This window comes from Scyliorhinus canicula, chromosome 22 (assembly GCF_902713615.1).
Source record: "Scyliorhinus canicula chromosome 22, sScyCan1.1, whole genome shotgun sequence".
NCBI classification, from domain to species: domain Eukaryota; kingdom Metazoa; phylum Chordata; class Chondrichthyes; order Carcharhiniformes; family Scyliorhinidae; genus Scyliorhinus; species Scyliorhinus canicula.
In genome coordinates, this window is record NC_052167.1 from 27,956,201 (window position 1) to 27,982,020 (window position 25,820).

At 50.0% G+C, this 25,820-nt stretch overlaps 1 protein-coding gene across 1 annotated transcript in view; it reads left to right on the plus strand.

The window, feature by feature from the left end:
- Nucleotides 1–22,462, plus strand: part of LOC119956145 (annexin A7-like) — a 39,387-nt gene extending 16,925 nt beyond the window's left edge. Inside the window, exons 2-9 of the mRNA XM_038783058.1 lie at nt 1,085–1,180; nt 3,595–3,877; nt 3,916–4,275; nt 4,978–5,079; nt 10,385–10,422; nt 15,187–15,310; nt 19,298–19,392; nt 22,259–22,462. Coding sequence (XP_038638986.1) covers nt 1,136–1,180; nt 3,595–3,877; nt 3,916–4,275; nt 4,978–5,079; nt 10,385–10,422; nt 15,187–15,310; nt 19,298–19,392; nt 22,259–22,447 — 1,236 coding nt within the window. The 5' untranslated portion in view covers nt 1,085–1,135 and the 3' untranslated portion in view covers nt 22,448–22,462. The remainder of the gene's footprint in view (nt 1–1,084; nt 1,181–3,594; nt 3,878–3,915; nt 4,276–4,977; nt 5,080–10,384; nt 10,423–15,186; nt 15,311–19,297; nt 19,393–22,258) is intronic.
- The last annotated feature ends 3,358 nt before the right edge of the window (nt 22,463–25,820 follow it).

A 25,820-nucleotide genomic window follows, 5' to 3' on the forward strand; every position in this document is an offset into this window, starting at 1 on the left:
TGAATTTCAACCTTGGTTTAGGGACTTATGACGCAGTTTTCAGGAACCAATTGTGTGATAAGTCCAAGACTACCTGTATATTAGGGCAGCACTGTTGCTTCACAGCTCCAGCATCCCGGGTTTGATTCCCGTCTTGGGTTTGATTTTGATTGATTGTCTCATGTACCGAAGTACAGTGAAAAGTATTTTTCTGTGGCCGAGGGCACATACACAGTACGTACATAGCAGACAAAAAGAATAATCAATAGAGTACCTTGACAAATGGTACATCGACAAACAGTGATTGGTTACAGTGCGAAGCAAGGGACCAACCAAAGCAAATACATGAGCAAGAGCAGCATAGGGTGCCGTGAATAGTGTTCTTACAGGGAGCAGATCAGTCCGAGGGGGAGTCGTTGAGGAGTCTTGTAGCTGTGGGGAAGAAGCTCTTCCCATGTCTGGATGTGAGCGTCTTCAGAATTCTGTACCTTCTGCCTGATGGAAAGGTCTGGAAGAAGGCAATGCCTGGGTGGGAGGGGTCTCTGATAATGCTGTCTGCCTTCTTGAGGCAGCGGGAGGTGTATACAGAATCAATGTGAGGGTGGAAAGCTTGTGCGATGCATTGGGCAGAGTTCACCACAGTTTCTTGGACCAAGCAGTTGCCATACCAAGCTGCGATTCTGTGTTCTCCCCGTGTCTGCGTGGGTTTTCTCCCGGGTCCTCCGGTTTCCTCCCACAAGTCCAGAGAGGCGTGTTGTTGGGTGAATTGGACATTCTGGATTCTCCCTCTGTGTACCCGAACAGGCGCCGGAATGTGGCGACTAGGGGCTTTTCACAGTAACTTCATTGCAGTGTTAATGTAAGCCTACTTGTGACTATTATTATTATATAACTGTGTTGAATTTAAATGTCATAAGTAGGCTGGTTAGATTTTAGTTAAACTTGACTATTTTTATATTGTATTCACTGAATAGTCAACAAGGTCGAGGAAGCCATTTTGATACTAGCATGCGGCTGAAGAAGCCCATTTCGTCCCCTGTACTAACTGTATGTATTATCAAGTTACTGTGTTAAAGTAGTAACCGTGTCTTGTTTGTGCTTTCAGAGGTTGCAGAGTACTCACTAGACATCTTGGGCTTCTGTCTCGCCTTTCAGAATGTCGTACCCTGGTTACCCCTCATCTGGCTACCCAGCCTACCCTGTAAGTCACGTTCTGGCTGCTCACCGCAGCCGCTTTGCCAGTGCACTGTTGTACACACCTTCTGAAAATAAGATACATCATCGGTAGCTGGTCATCATTGAAAAATTTGTTTTACTGTAATTTGAACATCTGACCTCCTAATCAATCGGGAGGGGTTTGATACCTTCATGGCCTTTATGTTTGCTGCCATAAAATGTTATTTTTCCGGTTCTTGTCCAATTTTTGTTTGCCCCACCTGGTGAGGAAAGGTGGACTTATTTTGAGTGGGGGAGTGGTGAATGTAGGGCTTCAAAAATAAATCACAATATTTCTGGTAATGAGATACCATAGAATTTCTACAGAAAGAGGCCATTTGGCCCATTGAGTCTGCACCGACCCCCCCCCCCTCATGCAGGTTAGGTGGAGTGGCCATGCTAAAAAATGTACCCCTTAAGTGTCCAAAGATGTGCAGTTAGGTGGGGTTACAGGAATGGGATGGGGGACTGAACCTGGGTCAGAGGGTCGTTACAGACTTGATTCTATGGAAAGACCTCTGTGGAGAGGGTGCAGAGGAGGTTCACCAGGATGTTGCCTGGTATGGAAGGTGCTAGCTATGAAGAAAGGTTGAGTAGATTAGGATTGTTTTCGCTTGAGAAGGTTAAATTCGCCCTGAGAGGATCGGTGCAAGGGTTCTTTAAACGGTGGCAACCTTTCCTCGACTTTCTGGCTCAACGATAGGGTACTGGGACAGTAGCAGCAGCAACCCGGGGGGGGGGGGGGGTGGGTGGTTGGGGGGGGGGGGGGGGGGCGTTGATTATGTTAGCTTATTTTATTTAAATTTGATTTATCTAATTTTAATTTATGGTTAAGTTCTCTTGTTTGGGGGGGGGGTGGGGGAATGTGATACATGTGATGTTACGGTATGGGGGGAATTGTGGGTGTTATGGGGCTGTTAGTTGCATATTACTGCTTTTTGCTATACTTTTTGTTATATTTTCTGCAAAAAATTCCAATAAAAAAATTTAAAAAAAAAAAAAAAAAAGGATTGTTTTCGTTGGAAAGACGGAGGTTGAGGGGGGACCTGATTGAGGTCTACAAAATTGAGAGGTATGGACAGGGTGGATAGCAACAAGCTTTTCCCAAGAGTGGGGGTGTCAGTTACAAGGGGTCACGATTTCAAGGTGAGAGGGGGAAAGTTTAAGGGAGATGGGTGTGGAAAGTTTTTTACACAGAGGGTGGTGGGTGCCTGGAACGCTTTACCAGCGGAGGTGGTAGAGGCGGGCACGATAGCATCATTTAAGAGACATCTAGACAGGTATATGAACGGGCGGGAACAGAGAGAAGTAGACCTTGGAAAATAGGAGACAGGTCTAGATAAAGGATCTGGATCGGCGCAGGCTGGGAGGGCCGAAGGGCCTGTTCCTGTGCTGTAATTTTCTTCTTCTTTGTTCTTTGAAAGGGTTGTGAACCTTCGGAACTCTCTCCCTGGGAATACTGGAGTATGAATATTTTTAAAGCAGAGGTCGATAGATTCTTGACTAACAAATGAGTCAGAGATTTATCAAGAGTAGGCAGAGGTCGGAGTTGAGGCCATCATCAGATTGGCCATTATATCATTGGCGAGCAGGACATGCTTGAGGGGCCAAATAGCCTACTCCTAATTTGTACCTTCGTATTGGGCTGCGTGTACAACCAGGGTTCCCCCGACCTGATTCTGAGTGCTTCCTGCCCACCACACTCGGTTAAAATTGCTCCAATTCTCAGGCGAGGAATGGATCCTTGGGTGCCGCTGGGAGGCTTTTTGCCGTGGATCTGAAAAACCAGAGAATGGGCAAAAACTGTCCCAGATTTGCTTTCCTGGGTGTTCCCCAGGCTCAATCTCATTTATACCTTTGTGTATAGTCGCTGCAGCGTGATATAATAATTCAATGAATGAGCCATCAGCGATCCTGCTGTTGTCCAGAGTGTGTAAATTAAACTTTGAGAAGCACCAGAGTACCCAGGTCGAAACAAAGGAAAGGCTAACTGATATCAGGAGGATGATCTTTACACAGAGGGAGATCAGCGCCTGGTAGGCTTCCAAATCAAGTAAAGGGCGGACCTAGCAACTAACTGGGTGCTGCAAAGGGAGGAACTGGGTGGCCCTTCTGGTTGGTTGGGATGGCCGCCAAAATGATAATCTTGTGATCAAAACGGGGAAATCGGGGCTACCCTTTGGGTCAACCAAACCTTCCCCCAAAGGAGGCCCCAGTTTCAATCATTGGCCTTGGTTAAGCTGGCTGATGTTCGTCATTGGGGATCATGCAGTTAATTGCGTGTACAGGCTGTGTCGGGGGCTCCATTGATTAGGTACGATGCTGTCAGCTTTAAGATTTGTACTCCAATGTTCCTTTATTCTATAACTGAGTGTAACTCTCGTTTCCTTTGTATTTCAGCAACCGGGTGGACAGTCTGGATATCCGCAAGCTGGTGGACAGTACCCCTTTCCCCCAGGTGCGGGTGGGGCCTACCCCCCAGGTGGGGCCTATCCCCCTGGTGGTGGAGGGGCCTATCCCCCTGGTGGTGGAGGGGCCTATCCCCCTGGTGGGGGTGGGGCCTATCCCCCAGGTGGGGGCGGGTCCTACCCTCAACCCCCAGGTGGGGGCGGGTCCTACCCTCAGCCCCCAGGTGGGGGCGGGTCCTACCCTCAGCCCCCAGGTGGGGGCGGGTCCTACCCCAGCCCCCAGGTGGGGGCGGGTCCTACCCCCAGCCCCCAGGTGGGGGCGGATCTTACCCCCAGCCCCCAGGTGGGGGCGGATCTTACCCCCAGCCCCCAGGTGGGGGCGGATCTTACCCCCAGCCCCCAGGTGGGGGCGGGTCCTACCCCCAGCCCCCAGGTGGGGGCGGGTCCTACCCCCAGCCCCCAGGTGGGGGCGGGTCCTACCCCCAGCCCCCAGGTGGGGGCGGGGCATACCCAGGTAGTACCTACCCCCAGCAACAAGCTGGAGGCTATCCCCAAGGACCTTATCAGGCTGGTGGAGGTACTTATCCAGCGTCTTCAGGCGGTTACCCTGCACCTCCAGGTAACCAGTCAGGGTGGGGAGCTGGTGGCTCTGGATATCCATCTCAACCAGCAGGTAAACTCAACTAATTTGTTAACTTACTTTTTATGAAATTATAATTTGTAGCATTGCAGAGATAATTTAGTTTCACTTTGAAGCTATACATTGTGCATCTCATTGTGTAAGTAACTGTGTTGAGGGTTTGCATATGTCTGTATGCGTTTAGTATGTTCATGCATGTTGTCTGTCGAGGAGCAGTGTGGTTCATTGGGTGTGTGTGTTTGAGGGTACCTTGCTTCTTTATGTTGATTGATGGTTGATCAGTGTATGTATCTGTGGGCGCTCCAATGTGAGATTGAGTGGGTATCAAGGGTGTGTGTATGCGCGTGCTGAGGGTGTCTCTAACCTCGGGAGTAGAAAGACCGCCTCTGGCTCCAGCCCTTTCTCACTGGATGGTATCCCTGCTGCTGAAAATACATATGCACGGGCATCACGAGGGAGCCATAATCGAGCTGCACTGTGGTGGTGCTCCAGGCTGTACAACATACCCTCACTGTCGGTCCCAGCTCATGCATGAGGCTGGGTCAAGGATGAGCATGTCCATCATCTCTGGAGTCAGATCCAATGAGCGACAGCGCATTCAGGAAGCTTGCAAGGAAAGTCAGAAGGAATAAAAATGGCAACGCACTCCAATTGAGAATTATGAAGTATAAGATACGTGTCTTACGTAGGAACATTATTTTGTTCGGCACTCGGTGAAAACTCTTTCTATTGCAGGTGCAGGTGGCCCTGGCACTGCCCCTGGTTACGGGGCCCCTGGCTACGGAGGAGCCCCCCAGCCCGCTGGACAAAATTACTCGGGTGGTGGTCCTCCTCCAGGTATCGTAATAGACTTTCACCATTAATAGACATTGGAACAACTTTTATGTTTCTAAACAGTGTCGTCACACCCTGGGCTAGTGCACGGTCAACTCCAGCTCCATTGGACCCAGGGCCGCAACACATCAAATTGAAGTTTTTAAAAAAATTAAAAAATTTAGAGTACTCAATTTATTTTTTCCAATCAAGGGGCAATTTAGCGTGGCCGATCCACCTACCCTGCACCTACTCTGGGTTGTGGGGGTGAAACCCACGCAATCACGGGGAGAATTTGCAAACTCTACACGGACAGTGACCCAGAGCCGGGATCGAAACTGGGACCTCTGCGCCGTGATGCAGCAGTGCTAACCACTGCGCCACCGTGCTGCCCTTGGGTGAAATTGAAGTTATTTAAGTTTCCAATGCCTTTGGTTTGATCCTGATACACCCACCAGGTTTTTAAATTTGAACACATGACATTTTATTATTTATCTATTTAATATTAAATAGATAACAATACAACTAGTTAAAGACTAACTAATTCCCAACTCCCTCCCTTTCTAACTTGCCCCACTCTATATAATATATTATATATATATATGTTACACATACACACAGACAACAAAGGGAAAGGGTGGTGGAGAGGGAAGAAAATAATGATTAAAAAAAATAAAAGATAAGGATTTGAGGTTGGATAGATATCTTCCAGTTAGTTTCCTTCTCCAGTATAGGTGTTCCGTTGGGTGTTATCTTTTCCTTCAGCTTGTAATGGCCTTTACTATAGTCTCACAGAGATAGATAGCCAGCAGCCGAGAGGGAGAAACCTCAGCTTCTTACTTCAAGGGGTCTCATGTCGTCTTTCTGCTTGGTTCTGAAAATCCCCACCTGGCAGGAACCGATCGCTGTCTGTTGCCAGGCAGAACACTGTCCCTGGCCAACCCATGGGCTGTCAGCCAACCAGTCGAACCCAATCCCTCCAATCTGCTGCGAGCCAGAAAGTCTGGGATTTCCTTTCCCAAATACAAAACTTGAGGACAGAGTGTTGTTTGAAACTTTGAATTCGGTACTTCCTCCGCTCGACCTAAAGTTATACCTCAATTAATGATTCTTGGACCAAAACTAAAAGTTATGGGAGCAAAGGGAAATGAAAAGGAAGGACTCTTAACAACAGCTAACCTTATTAAAGAGGATGCACTTTCCACGTTGGCTGCATATTCTGGAATGGTTTTTTAAATTTAGAGTACCCAATTCTCTCTTCCCAATTAAGGGGCAATTTAACCGTGGCCAATCCACCTACCCTGCACATAAGAACATAAAAACTAGGAGCAGGAGTAGGCCATCTCTCCCCTCGAGCCTGCTCCGCCATTCAATGAGATGATGGCTGATCTTTTGTGGACTCAGCTCCACTTTCCGGCCCGAACACCATAACCCATAATCCCTTTATTCTTCAAAAAACTATCTATCTTTACCTTAAAAACATTTAATGGAGGAGCCAAAACTGCTTCACTGGGCAAGGAATTCCATAGATTCACAACCCTTTGGGTGAAGACGTTCCTCCTAAACTCAGTCCTAAATCTACTCCCCCTTATTTTGAGGCTATGCCCCCTAGTTCTGCTGTCACCCGCCAGTGGAAACAACCTGCCCGCATCTATCCTATCTATTCCCTTCATAATTTTAAATGTTTCTATAAGATCCCCCCCGCATCCTTCTAAATTCCAACGAGTACAGTCCCAGTCTACTCAACCTCTCCTCATAATCCAACCCCATCAGCTCTGGGATTAACCTAGTGAATCTCCTCTGCACACCCTCCAGTGCCAGTACATCCTTTCTCAAGTAAGGAGACCAAAGCTGAACACAATACTCCAGGTGTGGCCTCACTAACACCTTATACAATTGCAACATAACCTCCCTAGTTTTAAACTCCATCCCTCAATGAAGGACAAAATTCCATTTGCCGCCTTAATCACCTGTTGCACCTGTAAACCAACTTTCTGTGACTCATGCACTAGCACACCCAGGTGTCTCTGCACAGCGGCATGCTTTAATATTTTATCATTTAAATAATCCCGTTTGCTGTTATTCCTACCAAAATGGATAACCTCACATTTGTCAACATTGTATTCCATCTGCCAGACCCTAGCCCATTCACTTAACCTATCCAAATCCCTCTGCAGACATCCAGTATCCTCTGCACTTTTCGCTTTACCATTTATCTTAGCGTCATCTGCAAACTTGGATACATTGCCCTTGGTCCTCAATTCCAAATCATCTATGTAAGTTGTGAACAACATCTTTGGGTTGTGGGGGTGAGACCCACGCAGACGGGGGAGAATGCGCAAACTCCACATGGACAGTGACCCGGGGCCGGGATCGAACCTGGATCTCGGCGCCGTGAGGCAGCGATAGCTAATATTCTGAAATCTATGACTGGATTGTTACTGGTGCCTTGTAGTTGGTCGTAGGTTCCCGGGGCAACTTGGGAACAGCCATTATGTATCAAGCTCTCAGTTACTATGCAAGGCTAAATAGTAACTTCATCCATGTTTGGGACGTGAGCAGCACTGGCAAGGCCGGTGTTCCTCGTCCATACCTAATGGAAAGTGGCGGTGAAGCTGCCGTATTGAGCCGCTGCAGTCCGTCCGCTGTGGGTGCACCCGCAATCCTATTCCGGAGGGAGTTCCAGGAGTTTGACCCAGTGACAATGAAGGAGCAGCGATTTAATTCAAGGTCGATGGTGTTCGGCCTGGAGGGGCACTTGGAAATGGTGGTGTCCTCAAATGCTCGCTGCACATGTCCCCTCACGCGGTGGGGTTTGGAGGCTGCTGTAAGTGAAGCCGTGGCAAATTGCTGCAGTGCGCCTTATCGATAGTTGAAACTGCTGCCAAAGGGCGCTGATGGTGGAGGGTATTAATGTTCAAGGTGGTGGGTAGAGTGGTCAGTCTGCTTTGCCTAGGTTGGTGTTGAGCTTCTTGCACGATGTTAGGTAAGTGGGGCGTATTCACTGCGCTCCTGTGTGTATGTGTATACATAATTTAATAAAGTTGGGGCAGGTTAATAGAGACAGCTTGTCCGTGAGAGTTGAGAGGTAAAAGGGGTAAAGGTGCCAGATGCATACATTCATAATGGGAAGCTCCGGTGAAGGTGGATTTAGAAGTAAATAGGTTGGGTTTTAAAGTTTGCATTGGGAGATAGATAGGGACTTGGCATTTCAGCTGTTAAATTTCAGTGGAGAGATTGCAACTTGGAATGGTTGCATAAGTAAACAAGGGAAGACTATTAAACTTTATTTGACCCGAAAGGAATAGGAAAACATGAACGAGTACTTTGGAAAAGCTCAGTTCAGAGAAGTGCTGAGGGACAATCGAAACAGAGATGAAAGGGATATTTAAGGAAAGGTGTTGGGCTGAGTTCTGGTGGCTCTGTAGGTGAGATGGTCTGAGACCAGCTCACACTCGGGTAGGCAGGCTGTGACCAGTGTGGTACTGGAAGGATCAGTGCTTGAGGCCCTAGCTGTCCCCACCCCACATCGAAGATTTGGATTTGGGACGATATGTCATATTTGCAAGCAGCTGATGACAAGCAATGTGGAGGATGCAGAGGCTTCAAGGGATTTAGACGGGTTAAGTGAGTGGGCAGGTGGAATATAATGTGGAAAAGCTGTGGTAGGAAAAACAGAAATGCGGAGTATTTGTTAAATGGTGAGAGTGTTGGTTCCCAAAGGGACCTGGGTGTCCTTGTTCATGAGTCACTGAAAGTTAACGCGTAGGTGCTTCAAACAATTAGAAAGGCAGATGGCATCTTGGTTGGCCTTTATTGCGAGAGGATTTGAGTAAAGAAGTCTTGCTGCAATTATACAGAGCCTGGGTGAGGTGAGACGGCACCGGGAGTACTGAGTGCAGCTTTGGTCTCCTGACATCCAGAAGGATACACTTGTACGAAGGGAGCGCAGTGAACTCCGAGATGGTGGGATTGTCCTACGAGGAGAGATTGAGGAGAATGGGTCTGAATCCTCGAGTTTTGAAGAATGAGAGGTGATCTAACTGAAGCAGACAAAGGTTTTACAGGACTCGACGGGCCAGTTATTTCCCCTGACTGGGGGGGGGGGGGGGGGGGCTTGGGAAGATGAGAGGAGGGAGGAGGAGGAGTGGGATTAGGGAGGGAAGGGGAGGACAGGGGCAGTCTCAAGCCAGAGGGCGCGGTCTCAGTCAGGGTTTCTGAGGACTGAGATGAGGAGAAATCTCTTCACTGAGGAAGTTGTGAATCTTTGGAATTCTCTACCACAGAGAGTTTGTTGGAATTTTTTTCTGATTTCCTAGCATTGCTTCCCGTTCATAATTAGACATAACTGGTGTACGGTGACACACTAAAGTCATGCTAAGTTTATATTATGTTTACAGAATTTTTCTGGATTTTAATGAGGGGGTTTTGCGGGGGGGGGGGGGTGTTGAGGAACATGGTGGCACAGTGATTAGCACTGCTGCCTCACAGCGCCAGGGACCCGGGGTCAATTCCAGCCTCGGGTGACTGTCTGTGCGGAGTCTGCACGTTCTCCCCGTGTCTGCGTGGGTTTTCTCCGGGTGCTCGGGTTTCCTCCCACGTTCCGAAGATGTGCAGGTTAGGTGGATTTCAGGGGGCAGTTAAGAGTTCACCACATTGCTGTGGGGTCTGGAGTCACATGTAGGCCAGACTGGGTAAGGATGGCAGATTTAATAATAACAATATTGTCACGAGTAGGCTTCAATGAAGTTACTGTGAAAAGCCCCTAGTCGCCACATTCCGGCGGCTGGTCCGGGAATTCAACATGCTGCTACTGGCCTTGTCCTGCATTACAAGCCAACTGTTTAGCCCACTATGCTAAACCAGCCCCTGGTTTCCTTCCCTAAAGGACATTAGTGAACTAGGTGGGTTTTTAATGCCAACCAGTAATTACCGAGACTAGCTTTCAATTCCAGATTTATTATTTAATTGAATTTGAATCACCCCAGTTGCCATATTGGGATTATAGTGTGTTCCCAACACATTAGCTTCAATCTCTGGATTACCAGACCGGGGGCATTACCACTGAGCCACCATCTCCCCCACATCAGTTTGGGCTATGACCCAATTTTGTCATTAACCAGTCTGCCGACTCGGTGGGAGGATTCTGCTTAGGGAGGGACTTGTGTCCTGCTGGATTCTACTGAACTGCCCCATGTGCGAGAGTCAAATGACTGGGGAAGACAGTCTACACAAAATGAAACAGCTCTATTGCAATGGTGAAATATCTTGAAATGCCAAGGCCTGTCTTCATCTGCAAGTTAAACTTCTCTCTTGCCTTTTCTTCCAGGTGGATATGGATCTGGCCCACAGCCGACTAAACCACAGGTACTGTGACCTGAATTACCCAATGCTCACTGATTATCACGCAGTGTCCTTGGTATTCTGCACAATACAGAGAGAGGACATTACACTTAAACCAATATGCTTCAGTGCTTTTCTATGTCATTAATTCAGTCGATCAGATCACTCCCATTGCTGACAGCTGCAGTATTGTACCCTAGTGTTATACAGTGACAGACCTGGACCCCAGTGTTATACAGTGACAGACCTGGACCCCAGTGTTATACAGTGACAGACCTGTACCCCAGTGTTATACAGTGACAGACCTGGACCCCAGTGTTATACAGTAACAGACCTGGACTCCAGTGTTATACAGTGACAGACCTGTACCCCAGTGTTACATCATGACAGACCTGTACCCCAGTGTTACACCGTGACAGACCTGTACCCCAGTGTTACACCGTGACAGACCTGTACCCCAGTGTTACACCGTGACAGACCTGTACCCCAGTGTTACACCGTGACAGACCTGTACCCCAGTGTTACACCGTGACGGACCTGTACCCCAGTGTTACACCGTGACGGACCTGTACCCCAGTGTTACACCGTGACGGACCTGTACCCCAGTGTTACACCGTGACGGACCTGTACCCCAGTGTTACACCGTGACGGACCTGTACCCCAGTGTTACACCGGGACTGACCTGTACCCCAGTGTTACACCGTGACAGACCTGTACCCCAGTGTTACACCGTGACAGACCTGTACCCCAGTGTTACACCGTGACGGACCTGTACCCCAGTGTTACACCGTGACGGACCTGTACCCCAGTGTTACACCGTGACGGACCTGTACCCCAGTGTTACACCGTGACGGACCTGTACCCCAGTGTTACACCGTGACGGACCTGTACCCCAGTGTTACACCGTGACGGACCTGTACCCCAGTGTTACACCGTGACGGACCTGTACCCCAGTGTCACACCGTGACGGACCTGTACCCCAGTGTCACACCGTGACGGACCTGTACCCCAGTGTTACACCGTGACGGACCTGTACCCCAGTGTTACACCGTGACGGACCTGTACCCCAGTGTTACACCGTGACGGACCTGTACCCCAGTGTTACACCGTGACGGACCTGTACCCCAGTGTTACACCGTGACGGACCTGTACCCCAGTGTTACACCGTGACGGACCTGTACCCCAGTGTTACACCGTGACGGACCTGTACCCCAGTGTTACACCGTGACGGACCTGTACCCCAGTGTTACACCGTGACGGACCTGTACCCCAGTGTACACCGTGACGGACCTGTACCCCAGTGTTACACCGTGACGGACCTGTACCCCAGTGTTACACCGTGACGGACCTGTACCCCAGTGTTACACCGTGACGGACCTGTACCCCAGTGTTACACCGTGACGGACCTGTACCCCAGTGTTACACCGTGACGGACCTGTACCCCAGTGTTACACCGTGACGGACCTGTACCCCAGTGTCACACCGTGACGGACCTGTACCCCAGTGTTACACCGTGACTGACCTGTACCCCAGTGTTACACCGTGACAGGACCTGTACCCCAGTGTTACACCGTGACGGACCTGTACCCCAGTGTTACACCGTGACGGACCTGTACCCCAGTGTTACACCGTGACGGACCTGTACCCCAGTGTTACACCGGGACGGACCTGTACCCCAGTGTTACACCGTGACGGACCTGTACCCCAGTGTTACACCGTGACAGACCTGTACCCCAGTGTTACACCGTGACGGACCTGTACCCCAGTGTTACACCGTGACGGACCTGTACCCCAGTGTTACACCGTGACGGACCTGTACCCCAGTGTTACACCGTGACGGACCTGTACCCCAGTGTTACACCGTGACGGACCTGTACCCCAGTGTTACACCGGGACGGACCTGTACCCCAGTGTTACACCGGGACAGACCTGTACCCCAGTGTTACACCGGGACAGGAATGTACGCAACTGTTATACAGTGACAGGCCTGTACCCTGGTGTTATAAAGTGACAGACCCACCCCCAGCAATACAAAGCCCCAGTGTTATATACAGTGACAGACTGGTCTCCTGGGTATTTTTTCGCAATACAAGTAGACGTGGTGTAAAATACCCATTCGTTTGCTATTATCTTTCAATGACGCCTAGGGCAAGAGACTTTTTATTTTTCCAATTAAGAGGCAATTTAGCGTGGCCAATCTACCCACCCTACACATCTTTGGGTTGTGGGGGGTAAGACCCATGCAGACACGGGGAGAACGTGCAGACTCCGCACAGACTGTGACCCAACGGGGAATGGAACCTGGGACCCTGGCGCAGTGAAGACACAGTGCTAGCCACTGTGGCACCGTTCTGTATTTTGCTGTAGTCGTGTTTAGTACTCTTGTGCTCCATTAAACTGTTCTCCGATGCTGTTTTTCCCCACGGGCAGTCAATGAAATGAGTAGGTTCTGATTCTCGCTGACACGTTGCGATGCTGAACACCAGCTTGGGTAATTGTGTACACACGCTGTTATTACAAAATTGAAACATCTGGCTAACCACCAGAAGGGTGGGGAACAACATTTCGATGGAGCATCTGCTGCTGAAGCACTTCATCCATTCCGTTTTTACTTCTGGACTCGGAATGTTCCGCTGCAGTTCTGGCTGCCCTCCCATCTTCCTCCACCCTCGCTGACCTCCGCCCATGTCCAAACAGGCACCAGGTCCCGCCCACCCATCCCCTCCGTATGCCCTGACAGAGATTGACTTCCGGAGTCCAGCGGTGCCCCAGATTTAAACTTTCCATATTGGCGACGATTCGCGGACAATCTCTGGCTCAGCGTTCCTCTACAGAGGAACAGGGAATGATTGCTGCCCTACTCACTCTGATCCTACAATAGAGAGAGAGTGTTTTATGGGGTGCTGTAAAGGAATAGGAAATTGAGTTGGATCGTCAGGATGCATCCTTCGATTCAAGGGGCCCATTGCTCAGTGCAGATGCTGCCTCCCAAATGTGGGGATTAAACCCAGGGTCTTGGATCAATGTGAAAGGGGCGGAGATCCAGAATTCTCGTTGCCCCTATTTCCTGTACTTTGTCGAGGGAACCAGCATTTCCCAGACTTGAAGCATAGCATGATACAACTAGATGGAGGCCATTTGGTCCATCTTGCCTGTGTCAACCCTCTGACAGAGCTATACGGTAAGTCCCTCCCTCCTCCTCCCACACAGTCCTGCGTTGATCCCCTTCAAATATCTATCCAATTCCTTTTGGAAAGTTACTATTATACATACTTCCACAGCTCTTCCATGTAGTGCACTCCATCCACAGCACCTCGCTGTGCCAATTGCTGTTTCCTCTGGCTCTTTTGCCAATAAGTCTGTGCCCTCTGCTTACTGACACTCCTGTCGATGGAAACTGGTTCTAATTTGCTGCATCAAAACCCTTTGTAATTTTGAACACCTTGGACTAAATTGCTGCTTAGCATTCTGTCCCTTAATATTCACTCATTTGCCTACACCCTTGTGAAGTTCCTTGCCGCACCACTCGCTGTCCATGACATTTTCGAGTGTTGTAACATCTGCAGACTGTGAATTTCTGCTCTGTACCTTCAGATCCAGGTCATTGATGCTTACTTAAGGGTCACAGCAATGACCCACGGGGCGTATCAATTCAAGCTTCCCTCCAGTCTGAATTGCGGCCATGCATCACTACGCTCTCGCCTTATCCCATATCCAATTTCAGAATCACAGAAGAATTACCCCATCCTTTGTCTGTCTGTTTATTTGAGCACCTGCCTGTAGCTATTGGATAGAGGGTTAGATAGGGGAGAGATGCTCTGGCTGGTTAGTAACAAACTGCCAGGTCCAGCTCACGTTGAGGGTTTTGCACTGCAGGTTTGTCACTGGCTATCTTCCAGAAAAGGTTAGTTAAGTCTGTAGCTTCTGTAAATCCACATTGTGCCACGGGGTAATGGTTAATTTATAATATTCCCCACTTGGAATATAGTGTTCAATTCTGGTTGCCACGTGACCAGAAGGATGTGGAGGCTTTGGAGCGGGTGCAGAAGAGATTTACCAGGATGTTGCCTGGCATGAGGAGAGGTTGGATAAACTTGGACTGTTCTCGCTGGAACGACCGAGGTTGAGGGGGCGACCTGATAAAAGACAACAAAATTATGAGGGGCATGGACAGAGTGGATAGTCAGAAGCTATTTCCCAGGGTGGAAGAGTTGATTCCTTGGGGACGTAGGTTTAAGGTGCGAGGGGCAAAGTTTAAGAGGAGAAGTTTTTCATACAGAGGGGAGTGGGACTCTCTGGTGGAAGCAGGTACGTTAGTGATGTTTAAGGGGCATCTTGACAAATACATGAATAGGATGAGAATAGAGGGATACAGACCCCAAAATTGTGGAAGGCTTTAGGTTAGATGGGCAGCATGGTCAGTGCAGGCTTGGAGGGCCGAAGGGCCTGTTCCCGCACTGTACTTTTCTTTGTTCTAATCCTGTTTGAGATGAAAATTGGCCTGTATTTTGAGGGTCTAACCAGGAGCAAAAGTACAGCAAGGGAGGATTTTTTTTATTTGGTCCCACTGCCAACTACAAATTGCCCAGATATTGTACAGGCAAGTGTGTTCTCCAGTCATAAGGGATGTTGGAGATGCTGAAAAGCATCAGGGGCAAAACCTTAAAGTATAAAATCAAAATAATCTGTTGTGCAGTTTGTGGTCATTGGTGTGGTTATAATAATGGGAGATTTAAGCTGATAACTGAGAGTAACGGGTCACTCTTTCTCTCCCCTCCTCGACTTCAGCCGTCAATGCCGAACATCGGAGGCCTTTCGATCGGAGGTGCAACTCAAGGCACCATCAGACCTGTCGCCAACTTCAACGCACAGAATGATGCTGAGATTATACGGCAAGCCATGAAGGGAGCTGGTAGGTTCACAGCATCGGGCGAAAAATGAATTCAACTGTGGGATGCAAGTGGGAACGTTCCTGCCACATTCACGCCCCTCACACCCTGTGGAAAATGGTGCAAGAATCTTGCTACAGAGGCTCTTACTCAACTGTGTGTCTAAACTACAGGATAGGAACAGGCCAACTGGTCGATGCCAACGTTTATACTTCACACGAGGCTCCCACCACCGTATAATCTTCCCATCTTATCCCTGAATCCCTTCCTCCCGCCCTTCCTTCTTCCTGAACGCCCCTTCAATCACCAATAATCCCCGTCTCAGTCACTGTGACAACAAGTTCTAATCTGAAGGTAGATGCTTCAGTGTGGGGAAAAAATAGAAGAGTATTGATTATGCGATGATATATTGGAAAGAGGATGTGCAGAGTGCATGGATTGGCCACGCTAAATTGCCCCTTAATTGGAAAAAATAATTGGGTACGTTAAATTTTTAAAATAAAATAATTTTTTTTAAATTAGTATGACTGCTAAACAATTATTTAAGGGATTGCAAAAGTGAGGTAATCGTTGATTTTGCAGGTGAAGGGTTCTGCTAATAGATTTAAGAACCATTTACTTGTTTACAGCTAGTTAATGGAATATTGTTTACGTTTAAAGGACAACTGGGGTGTAGATAATTCATAGAATTATTGAATCCTTACAGTGCAGAAGGAGGCCATTCGGCCCATTGAGTCTGCATCGATCATGTCCCACCCTATCCCTGCAACCCCATAACGTAACCTTCACATCACTAAACACTAAGGGGCAATTTAGCATGGCCAATCCACCTACCATGTACACCTTTGGACTGTGGGAAGAAACTGGAGCACCCGGAGGAAACCCACGCAGGCACGGGGAGAATGTGCAGACTCCAAACAGACAGTGACCCAAGGCTGGAATTGAACACGGCTCTCTGGTGATATCAGGCAGCAGTGCTAACCACTGTGCTACCATGCTGCACCGTGGTCCTGGCTAACCAGGTCATTGCACATCTTGTGGGAGGAGACAGAAGAATACCTTCTGCTTTGGGTACAGATGATGTAATTAAGGTGAGGAGCCAGGTCTGTCTGAAAAGTTAGTTTGTGCTAGCATTTTAATCAGAACAGAGGTGTGTCCGTTTTCATAGAATTTACAGTGCAGAAGGAGGCCATTTGGCCCATCATTAGAAAGAGCACCCGACCAAGCCCCAACCTCCACCATGTCCCCGTAACCCAGTAGCCCCACCTAACCTATCTGGACACTTGGGGCAACTTAGCATGGCCAATCCACATCTTTAGACTGGGAGGAAACCGGAGCACCCGGCCGAAACCCACGCAGACACAGGGAGAACGTGCAGACTCCACACAGACAGTGACCCAAGCCGGGAATCGAACCTGGGTCCCTGGATCTGTGAAATAGCTGTGCTAGCTCCCATGCTGCTCCGCATTTTGGTCCTGAAAGGTTCTCTCTCCAAAGCTTATGCCCTGAGAAAAGCAAGTAGAGATGTAGGTCGGGATTCTCTCCTACCCGGCGGGGCGGGGGTCCTGGCGTAGGGGAGTGGCGCCAACCACTCCGGCGTTGGGCCTCCCCAAAGGTGCGGACTTCTCTGCACCTTTGGGGGCTAGGCCCGCGCCGGAGCGGTTGGCACTACGCCGACTGGCGCCAAAACCGGCACCAGCGGCCTTTGACACCCGCCGCGGGGCTGGCCGAAAGGCCTTTGCCGGTTCGTGCATGCACCGGTGGGGGTTCTCTTCCGCCTCCGCCATGCTGGAGGCAGTGGCTGCAGCGGAAGAAAAAGAGTGTGCCCCCACGGCACTGGCCCGCCCGCTGATCGCGGGCCTGGCCACCGTGGGCACCCCCCGGAGCCCGATCGCCCCGCGCCGCCCCCCCCCCCCCGGGGCCCGCTCGCGCTGCCGATCCCGCTGCTACCAGAAGTGGTTCAGACCTCGGCTCTCAGCGGCGGGCTTCGGCCCATCGCGGGCCAGAGAATCTACGCAGGGGGCTCGCCGATCGGCGTGGGGTGATTCTCTGCCACCTGGGAATTGGTAGGGGCGGGATTTTCGGCGGCCCCGGGTGATTCTCCGACCCTGCGTGGGGTAGGAGAATTTCACCCTTGATTTTTAATTTTATTCACGAGTGGTATTTGAACTACATTGGTTTGCTTCATTGGAATATAGTGGCAGGTTTAGGAAGCAAGTTAAAGTTTCTTCTTTAACTTAAGAACTAACTGTAAAGTTGTTTCTTTGTTGCTGATGTGGTTTATTCTGAAGTGTGTTTTAACATCAAATATACCTATTGGTCAGTGTGATCAGTCTTGTGGCGCAGTAACATTTCCTCGTAGCTTTTTAAATTAAAAATAGTGGGATTCTCGTCCTGAAATGAAATGAATGAAAATCGATTATTGTCACGAGTAGGCTTCAATGAAGTTACTGTGAAAAGCCATCAGTCGCCACATTCTGGCGCCTGTTCGGGGAGGCTGATACGGGAATTGAATCCTGCTGCTGGCCTGCCTTGGTCTGCTTTAAAAGCCAGCCATTTAGCCCAGTGAGCTAAACCAGCCCCTAACACCCCATTCAAAGATATACACTGCTGCTACTGTGTACTGCGGGCAAATGCGGTGCCAATCAAGTGGGCGGCTGCTTTGTGCTGGAAGGTGCCGAGCTTCTTGAGTGTTGTTGGAGCTGCGTTAACCCAGGCGAGTGGAGAATATTGCGTCACACTATTGACTTGAGCCTTGTAGGTGGTGAACAGGCTTTGGGGGAGTCAGGAGGCGAGTTGCGGTAGTGCCAATCCCTGACTTGTTGTAGCCACTGTATCTATCTATTATGTGCCAGGCCCAGTTAGGTTCCTGCCCACCTGGGAGACTTGTCACTTAATGCATCCAGGGATTGCTCGCATTGTCTGTTTTTTCGATGTTGGCCCAGATTTATAGAATTGGGTTTCGGAGCTTTTGTGAATCCATGACCCTAGTCTCAAAGCGACTATAGTTGGGCAATCCAACATGGTGTCAATACAACACAGACGGTGCAGCACGGATTGATAGAATTGTCTTTGTTTTAAACTGGAACTGTGAATGTTAAGGGGTAGCCTGCCAGAGTTCAGGCCTGTAAAGGATTGTGAACCTAAATAGTCAGGAATTCTTGACCTGTTTGATGAGACAGCAATGAATGACACAAATTTTTTAAAATTGCAAGACGTGGTAAAGAGGAAGGTTAGAGAGTCATTGAAGTAGAATCATTCAATGATTTGATATGAGCATTAGATAGCTGCTTGAACAAGAGGGGTGTAATAATAATAATAATAAACTTCTATTGTCACGCGTAGGCTTCAGTGAAGTCACTGTAAAAACCCCCTAGTCGCCACATTCCGGCACCTGTTCGGGGGAGGCCGGTATGGGAATTGATCCCACGCTGCTGGCCTTGTTCTGCATCACAAACCAGCTGTCTAGCCCACTGAGCTAAACCATGTGGGTGTTTTGGTTAGACTGGGTGGTATGTTAAAACGTGTGGGGGAGCATGGGATTAATCTGGCTGGGATATTAATAGGATTGTGGAGTGAGAGGCAGAGTGAGATTAGACTGGAATATTAAAGGGTTTGGGGTGTGAGAGGCAGAGTGAGATTAGACTGGAATATTAAAGGGTTTGGGGTGTGAGAGGCAGAGTGAGATTAGACTGGGATATTAAAGGGTTGATATTAAAGGGTTTGGGGTGCGAGAGGCAGAGTGAGATAGACTGTGGGATATTTGGGAGTGAGCGACAGAGTGAGATTAGACTGCGTGATATTAAGGGTTTGGGGAAAGAGCAGGAAAGTGGGATTAGACTGGGTGAAACATGGAAGCAAGCAGTTAGCACAGACATGCCAAATGGGCTAATTCTCTGGAACATTATAAATTGCCTGATGTTATGGGAAACATGTTACCAGCTGACAGCTAAATCGGTTGTTTTGTTCTCGGTGAGCACATATCACAATGAACTAATTTCTCTGCACAGGGACCAATGAACAAGCAATAATTGACATTGTCGCCAACCGCTCAAATGATCAGAGACAGAAGATCAAATTGGCTTTCAAGACCCTCTATGGCAAGGTGAGTTCAGAGAGTATGGAACAGGCGTGGATTCCACATTGTCCTTTCTTGTATTAAAGATAGCTCCGACTCCCAACAGGTTGAATTCCACACACATTGACTCTCACTGGGGTACAGTTCCACACACATTGACTCTCACTAGGATACAGTTCCACAGACACTGACTCTCACTGGGGTACAGTTCCACACACACTGACTCTCACTGGGATACAGTTCCACACACACTGACTCTCACTGGGATACAGGTCCACACACACTGACTCTCACTGGGGTACGGGTCCCACACACACTGACTCTCACTGGGGTACAGTTCCACACACACTGACTCTCACTGGGATACAGTTCCACACACACTGACTCTCACTGTGATACAGTTCCACACACACTGACTCTCACTGGGATACAGTTCCACACACACTGACTCTCACTGGGATACAGTTCCACACACACTGACTCTCACTGGGATACAGGTCCACACACACTGACTCTCACTGGGGTACAGTTCCACACACACTGACACTCACTGGGGTACGGGTCCCACACACTGACTCTCACTGGGGTATGGGTCCCACACTCACTGACTCTCACTGGGGTACAGTTCCACAGACATTGACTCTCACTGGGGTACGGGTCCCACACACACTGACTCTCACTGGGGTACGGGTCCCACACACACTAACTCTCACTGGGGTACGGGTCCCCCACACACTGACTCTCTCTGGGGTACGGGTTCCACACACACTGACTCTCACTGGAGTACAGTCTCGCACACACTGATTCACTGGGGTACGGGTTCCACACACACTTACTCTCACTGGGGTATGGGTCCCACACACACTGACTCTCACTGGGGTACGGGTCCCACACACACTGACTCTCACTGGGGTACGGACCCACACACACTGACTCTCACTGGGGAATGGGTCCCACACACTGACTCTCACTGGGGTACGGGTCCCACACACACTGACTCTCACTGGGGTATGGGTCCCACACACACTGACTCTCACTGGGGTATGGGTCCCACACACACTGACTCTCACTGGGGAATGGGTCCCACACACACTGACTCTCACTGGGGTATGGGTCCCACACACACTGACTCTCACTGGGGTACGGGTCCCACACACACTGACTCTCACTGGGGTACGGACCCACACACACTGACTCTCACTGGGGAATGGGTCCCACACACACTGACTCTCACTGGGGTATGGGTCCCACACACACTGACTCTCACTGGGGTACGGGTCCCACACACACTGACTCTCACTGGGGTACGGGTCCCACACACACTGACTCTCACTGGGGTACGGGTCCCACACACACTGACTCTCACTGGGGTACGGACCCACACACACTGACTCTCACTGGGGAATGGGTCCCACACACACTGACTCTCACTGGGGTATGGGTCCCACACACACTGACTCTCACTGGGATACAATGTGCCCCATTGGCACGGTCACAGGTGGCAACGCGAAGCCTGAACTTTAATATTTTGTTGTCCTGGTTATCGGTCGAAGCTTGTTGATGTATTAACTTTGCACAGACTATTACATTTGAACCTTGCCTGTCGGTCTAATCTTTGCTGTATTGGACACATTCGATACATTAACAGCGTTCAAAAGGCATCCCCACAAATACATGGAAAGGATGAGTATAGAGGGATACAGCAGCAGGAAGTGCTGAGACTTTTGGCCAAGAGTGGTATCATGACTGGTACAGGATCGGAGGTTCGAAGGGCCTGTTCCTGTGCTGTATTGGTCTTTGTTCTTGATACCTTTACCTGTACATCCATCTTGGGGGGGGGGCGGGTGACTGGCATTCTACGTGTGGGAAATTTCACTGCTGGGAATGTTTCAGAGTGTTTCACAAACCATAACTTGCTTTTAATTGAAAGGACTTTTGTTATATGGTTCAGAGGAGATTTACTAGGATGTTGCCTGGTATGGAGGGAAGGTCTTACGAGGAAAGGCTCAGGGACTTGAGGTTGTTTTCGTTAGAGAGGAGAAGGCTGAGAGGTGACTTAATAGAGACATATAAGATAGTCAGAGGGTTAGATAGGGTGGACAGTGAGAGTCTTTTTCCTCGGATGGTGATGACCAACACGAGTGGACATAGCTTTAAATTGAGGGGTGGTAGATATAGGACAGATGTCAGAGGCAGTTTCTTTACTCAGAGAGTAGTAGGGGTGTGGAACGCCCTGCCTGCAACAGTAGTAGACTCGCCAACTTTAAGGGCATTTAAGTGGTCACTGGATAGACACATGGATGAAAATGGAATAGTGTAGGTCAGATAGGCTTCAGATGGTTTCACAGGTCGGCGCAACATCGAGGGCCGAAGGGCCCGTACTGCGCTGTAATGTTCTATGTTCTATTATAAAGACACAGTCACACCCAAAAACATCCGTGTGTGCAAGATCAGCTAACTCCTTATTACTGGGGTTTGTTACAGGAGGAATGTTGGCTTGGACATTGGGAGATATCTGTTTTTATGTATTCTTTATGGGCATTATTTTAACCCCACATCCCGCCCATCAGAAAGAGAGCACCTCGGGCAGTGCGGTACCCCGAAGGTAAACGTTCAGCCGAGAATACATGCTTCGTGTGGGGATTGACCCCACAGCCGTCTGACTCTGAGGTTACAGTGTCAAGGTGCAGCCAAGCCTAATACTGATTGGATGTTGAAGTAAAACTAAAATGTTGACATTCGGAGCAACATGGGTCGTTGTTGACCCTGGGGAAGCTGCTTCTATTTTGCCTAAAGTTGAGTCGATGCCTGGGCTTCATGCTCAGGCTGAAGTCCATTCTGCCTTTGTCCTGTTACTGACCGACAGCCCTTTTGTGAATTTTATTTGTTTAAGGATTTGATCAAAGACCTGAAATCCGAACTCAGTGGGAACATGGAGGAAATCATCCTTGCCCTCTTCAAGCCCACCACTTACTACGATGCCTGGAGCCTGAGGAAAGCAATGGAGGTATTGTTGACTATATCGCTGTTTGGTGAACTCTTATCAGTGCACCAAGGCGCCTCTCACAAAACACACCTCTAATTATTCTGTTCAGTGACAACTCATTCGTAATGTCTGCGCTAATTAATGAATTGATTTTCCTTTCGCCAATTATCCCCAGGATTCTCTCCGCTCACCACATCCACATTTGGGGCAGCATGGTGGTTAGCATAAATGCTTCACAGCTCCAGGGTCCCAGGTTCGATTCCCGGCTGGGTCACTGTCTGTGCGGAGTCTGCACGTCCTGCCCGTGTGTGCGTGGGTTTCCTCCGGGTGCTCCGGGTTCCTCCCACAGTCCAAAGATGTGCGGGTTAGGTGGATTGGTCATGATAAATTGCCCGTAGTGTCCTAAAAAGTAAGGTTATGGGGGGGGTGTTGTTGGGTTACGGGTATAGGGTGGATACGTGGGTTTGAGTAGGGTGATCATTGCTTGGCACAACATCGAGGGCCGAAGGGCCTGTTCTGTGCTGTACTGTTCTATGTTCTATCCCTCAATTTGTCCTCTCTTCTTTAGCTTGTCTTTTGAAACTATTTAATATTACCCGCTTCATCCGTCTACCTGCTCTCAATATTCTCCTTCTTGTTTTAAAAGAAAAGAGTCAGGCCAAACTCTCCTCTTGGGTAGAGGAGTAATGATCACTGAGTAAAGCTATCCATTTATGGTGTCGGTGGGTTTCGGAGCCAAAGGAGAGCTGTTTGTGAGTTCCTGGTTTGGTTGGGATGGGGCTTGAGAACAAGGGGTTTGGACTTAGAGGAGATGAGGTACAGGGAGAACTGCGGGGTGGTGGGGGGGAGAGACATACCCGACCAATGGAGTGGGACTGGGTGTGGTACTCGCTGGAAAATGCAGTTGGGTGGCCATCTACCGAGCCCTCAGCAACTGGACGGAGCTTTGAGACGAAGGACTCCGCGAGCATTGAAGAGAGCTTCCAATTGTCCCTCTTTCATGTACGAGGCTTTAGCAGTGAAGTAGGGCACGCACTCTCGGGTTGTCCCGGCCAGATGTGATGGTGAATGAACTAGGCCAGGTGTTTAGAATCTAGGGCGTGGGATTCTCCGTCGGCCAAAGCTGGGATCGTGAAACGGGATTGGACAGAGAATCAGTTCTGACACCGAAATCGCAGTGGTTGCCGATTTCACGCCAAATCGCAGTTATCTTTCGCCTCGACAGTGAAGTACGTGCGTTCCAGAACGTATCGTAAACACCGTTTGCGTTTCATTAGCGGGTCCAATCTGGTAGTCTCCACCTCCGATGGGCCGAATTCCCAATGGCACGGTTCACTTGTGCTTTTAAAAATTGTGATAGCAGTGCTGAGGGAGAGAGCGGGTACGGGAAGTGTCCAACATCGCCATTGTTTGCTGACACTTGTACTGATAGCGGTGGGGGGGGGCTTCTGCCAGGGTTGGAGGGACTAACCGGGGGGGGGGGGGGGGGGGGGGGCAGGAGGTGGGCTGTACGGTCAGGGTGGGCCGGCACAGAGCCCCATTGCCGTGGACTGCCAGGCAGTCGGGTAGCGGCGCACGCCGCTGACTGCTCACTGTGAATTTAGGGCCACGGGTCGTATGGGTGTCCCCCAGGCCACCCATCAGCGGGATGGGCACACTCCAGCCAGTGCCATCTTGTTGGCTGGGATGTGTGTGTGTGTGGAGTGTAATGTGTGTGTGTGGCTGGGATGAGTGTGTGTGGGGAGTGTAATGTGTGTGTGTGGCTGGGATGAGTGTGTGTGGGGAGTGTAATGTGTATGTGTGGCTGGGATGAGTGTGTGTGGGGATTGTAATGTGTGTGCGGTTGGGATGAGTGTGTGTGGGGAGTGTAATGTGCCTGTGCGGCTGGGATGAGAGTGTGTGGGGAGTGTAATGTGTATGTATGGCTGGGATGAGCGTGTGTGGGGAGTGTAATGTGTGTGTGCGGCTGGGATGAGTGTGTGTGGGGAGTGTAATGTGTGTGTGCGGCTGGGATGAGTGTGTGTGGGGAGTGTAATGTGTGTGTGCGGCTGGGATGAGTGTGTGCGGGGGAGTGTAATGTGCCTGTGCGGCTGGGATGAGTATGTGTGGGGAGTGTAATGTGTGTGTGCGGGGGGATGAGTGTGTGTGGGGAGTGTAATGTGTGTGCGGTTAGGATGAGTGTGTGTGGGGAGTGTAATGTGCCTGTGCGGCTGGGATGAGAGTGTGTGGGGAGTGTAATGTGTGTGTGGCTGGGATGAGGGTGTGTGGGGAGTGTAACGTGTATGTGCGGCTGGAATGAGTGTGTGTGGGGAGTGTAATGTGTGTGTGCGGCTGGGATGAGTGTGCGTGGGGAGTGTAATGTGTTTGTGCGGCTGGAATGAGTGTGTGTGGGGAGTGTGATGTGTGTGTGTGGCTGGATGAGTGTGTGTGGGGAGTGTAATGTGTATGTGCGGCTGGGATGAGTGTGTGGGGAGTGTAATGTGTATGTGCGGCTGGAATGAGTGTGTGTGGGGAGTGTAATGTGTGTGTGCGGCTGGGATGAGTGTGCGTGGGGAGTGTAATGTGTTTGTGCGGCTGGAATGAGTGTGTGTGGGGAGTGTAATGTGTTTGTGCGGCTGGAATGAGTGTGTGTGGGGAGTGTGATGTGTGTGTGTGGCTGGGATGAGTGTGTGTGGGGAGTGTAATGTGTGTGAGCGGCTGGGATGAGTGTGTGTGGGGAGTGTAATGTGCCTGTGCGGCTGGGATGAGTGTGTGCGGGGAGTGTAATGTGTGTGTGCGGCTGGGATGAGTGTGTGTGGGGAGTGTAATGTGCCTGTGCGGCTGGGATGAGTGTGTGTGGGGAGTGTAATGTGTGTGCGGCTGGGATGAGTGTGTGTGGGGAGTGTAATGTGTGTGTGCGGCTGGGATGAGTGTGTGCGGGGAGTGTAATGTGTATGTGCGGCTGTAGCTTGTCAGCCTCCCGAGTGTCAATCACGGACCCGGCCAAATTGGCACCGTTTCCCATTGGAATCGATCGTGTTCCACATGGCACTAGCCCCCTTGACACGTGCTGAATCGGTCCAGGTTGGCCGCTTGATTTGCTGTCATGAAAGTCCACCAAACCAGCCCCGCCATTAACACTTGGCCTTGGGAGCGGAGAATCCATCCCATGGTCTTCGGAGTGGATTATAATCGGAGAAGAGAAGGGATGAGAGGTGAGAGTAGGAAAAGGAGTCAATGGGAGAGTCAGGGGAGCATTTGTGCAGCTGAGTGATTGAAATTATATTATGTCGGGAGGAGGGCTAGAGGGAGAAGTGTGAATTAGCGACAGTGAACGGTGGGCCAGTGGGGGAGCGGTGGGACAGGGTGTAAGCTGCAGGACGCGGGTGAGTGATGGGGTTGAAGGAGAGCGGTGGGGGTGGGGGGGGGAGAGCGGTGTGGGGGGTTGGGGGGGGGAGAGAGGTGGGGGGGGGGAGAGAGGTTGGGGGGG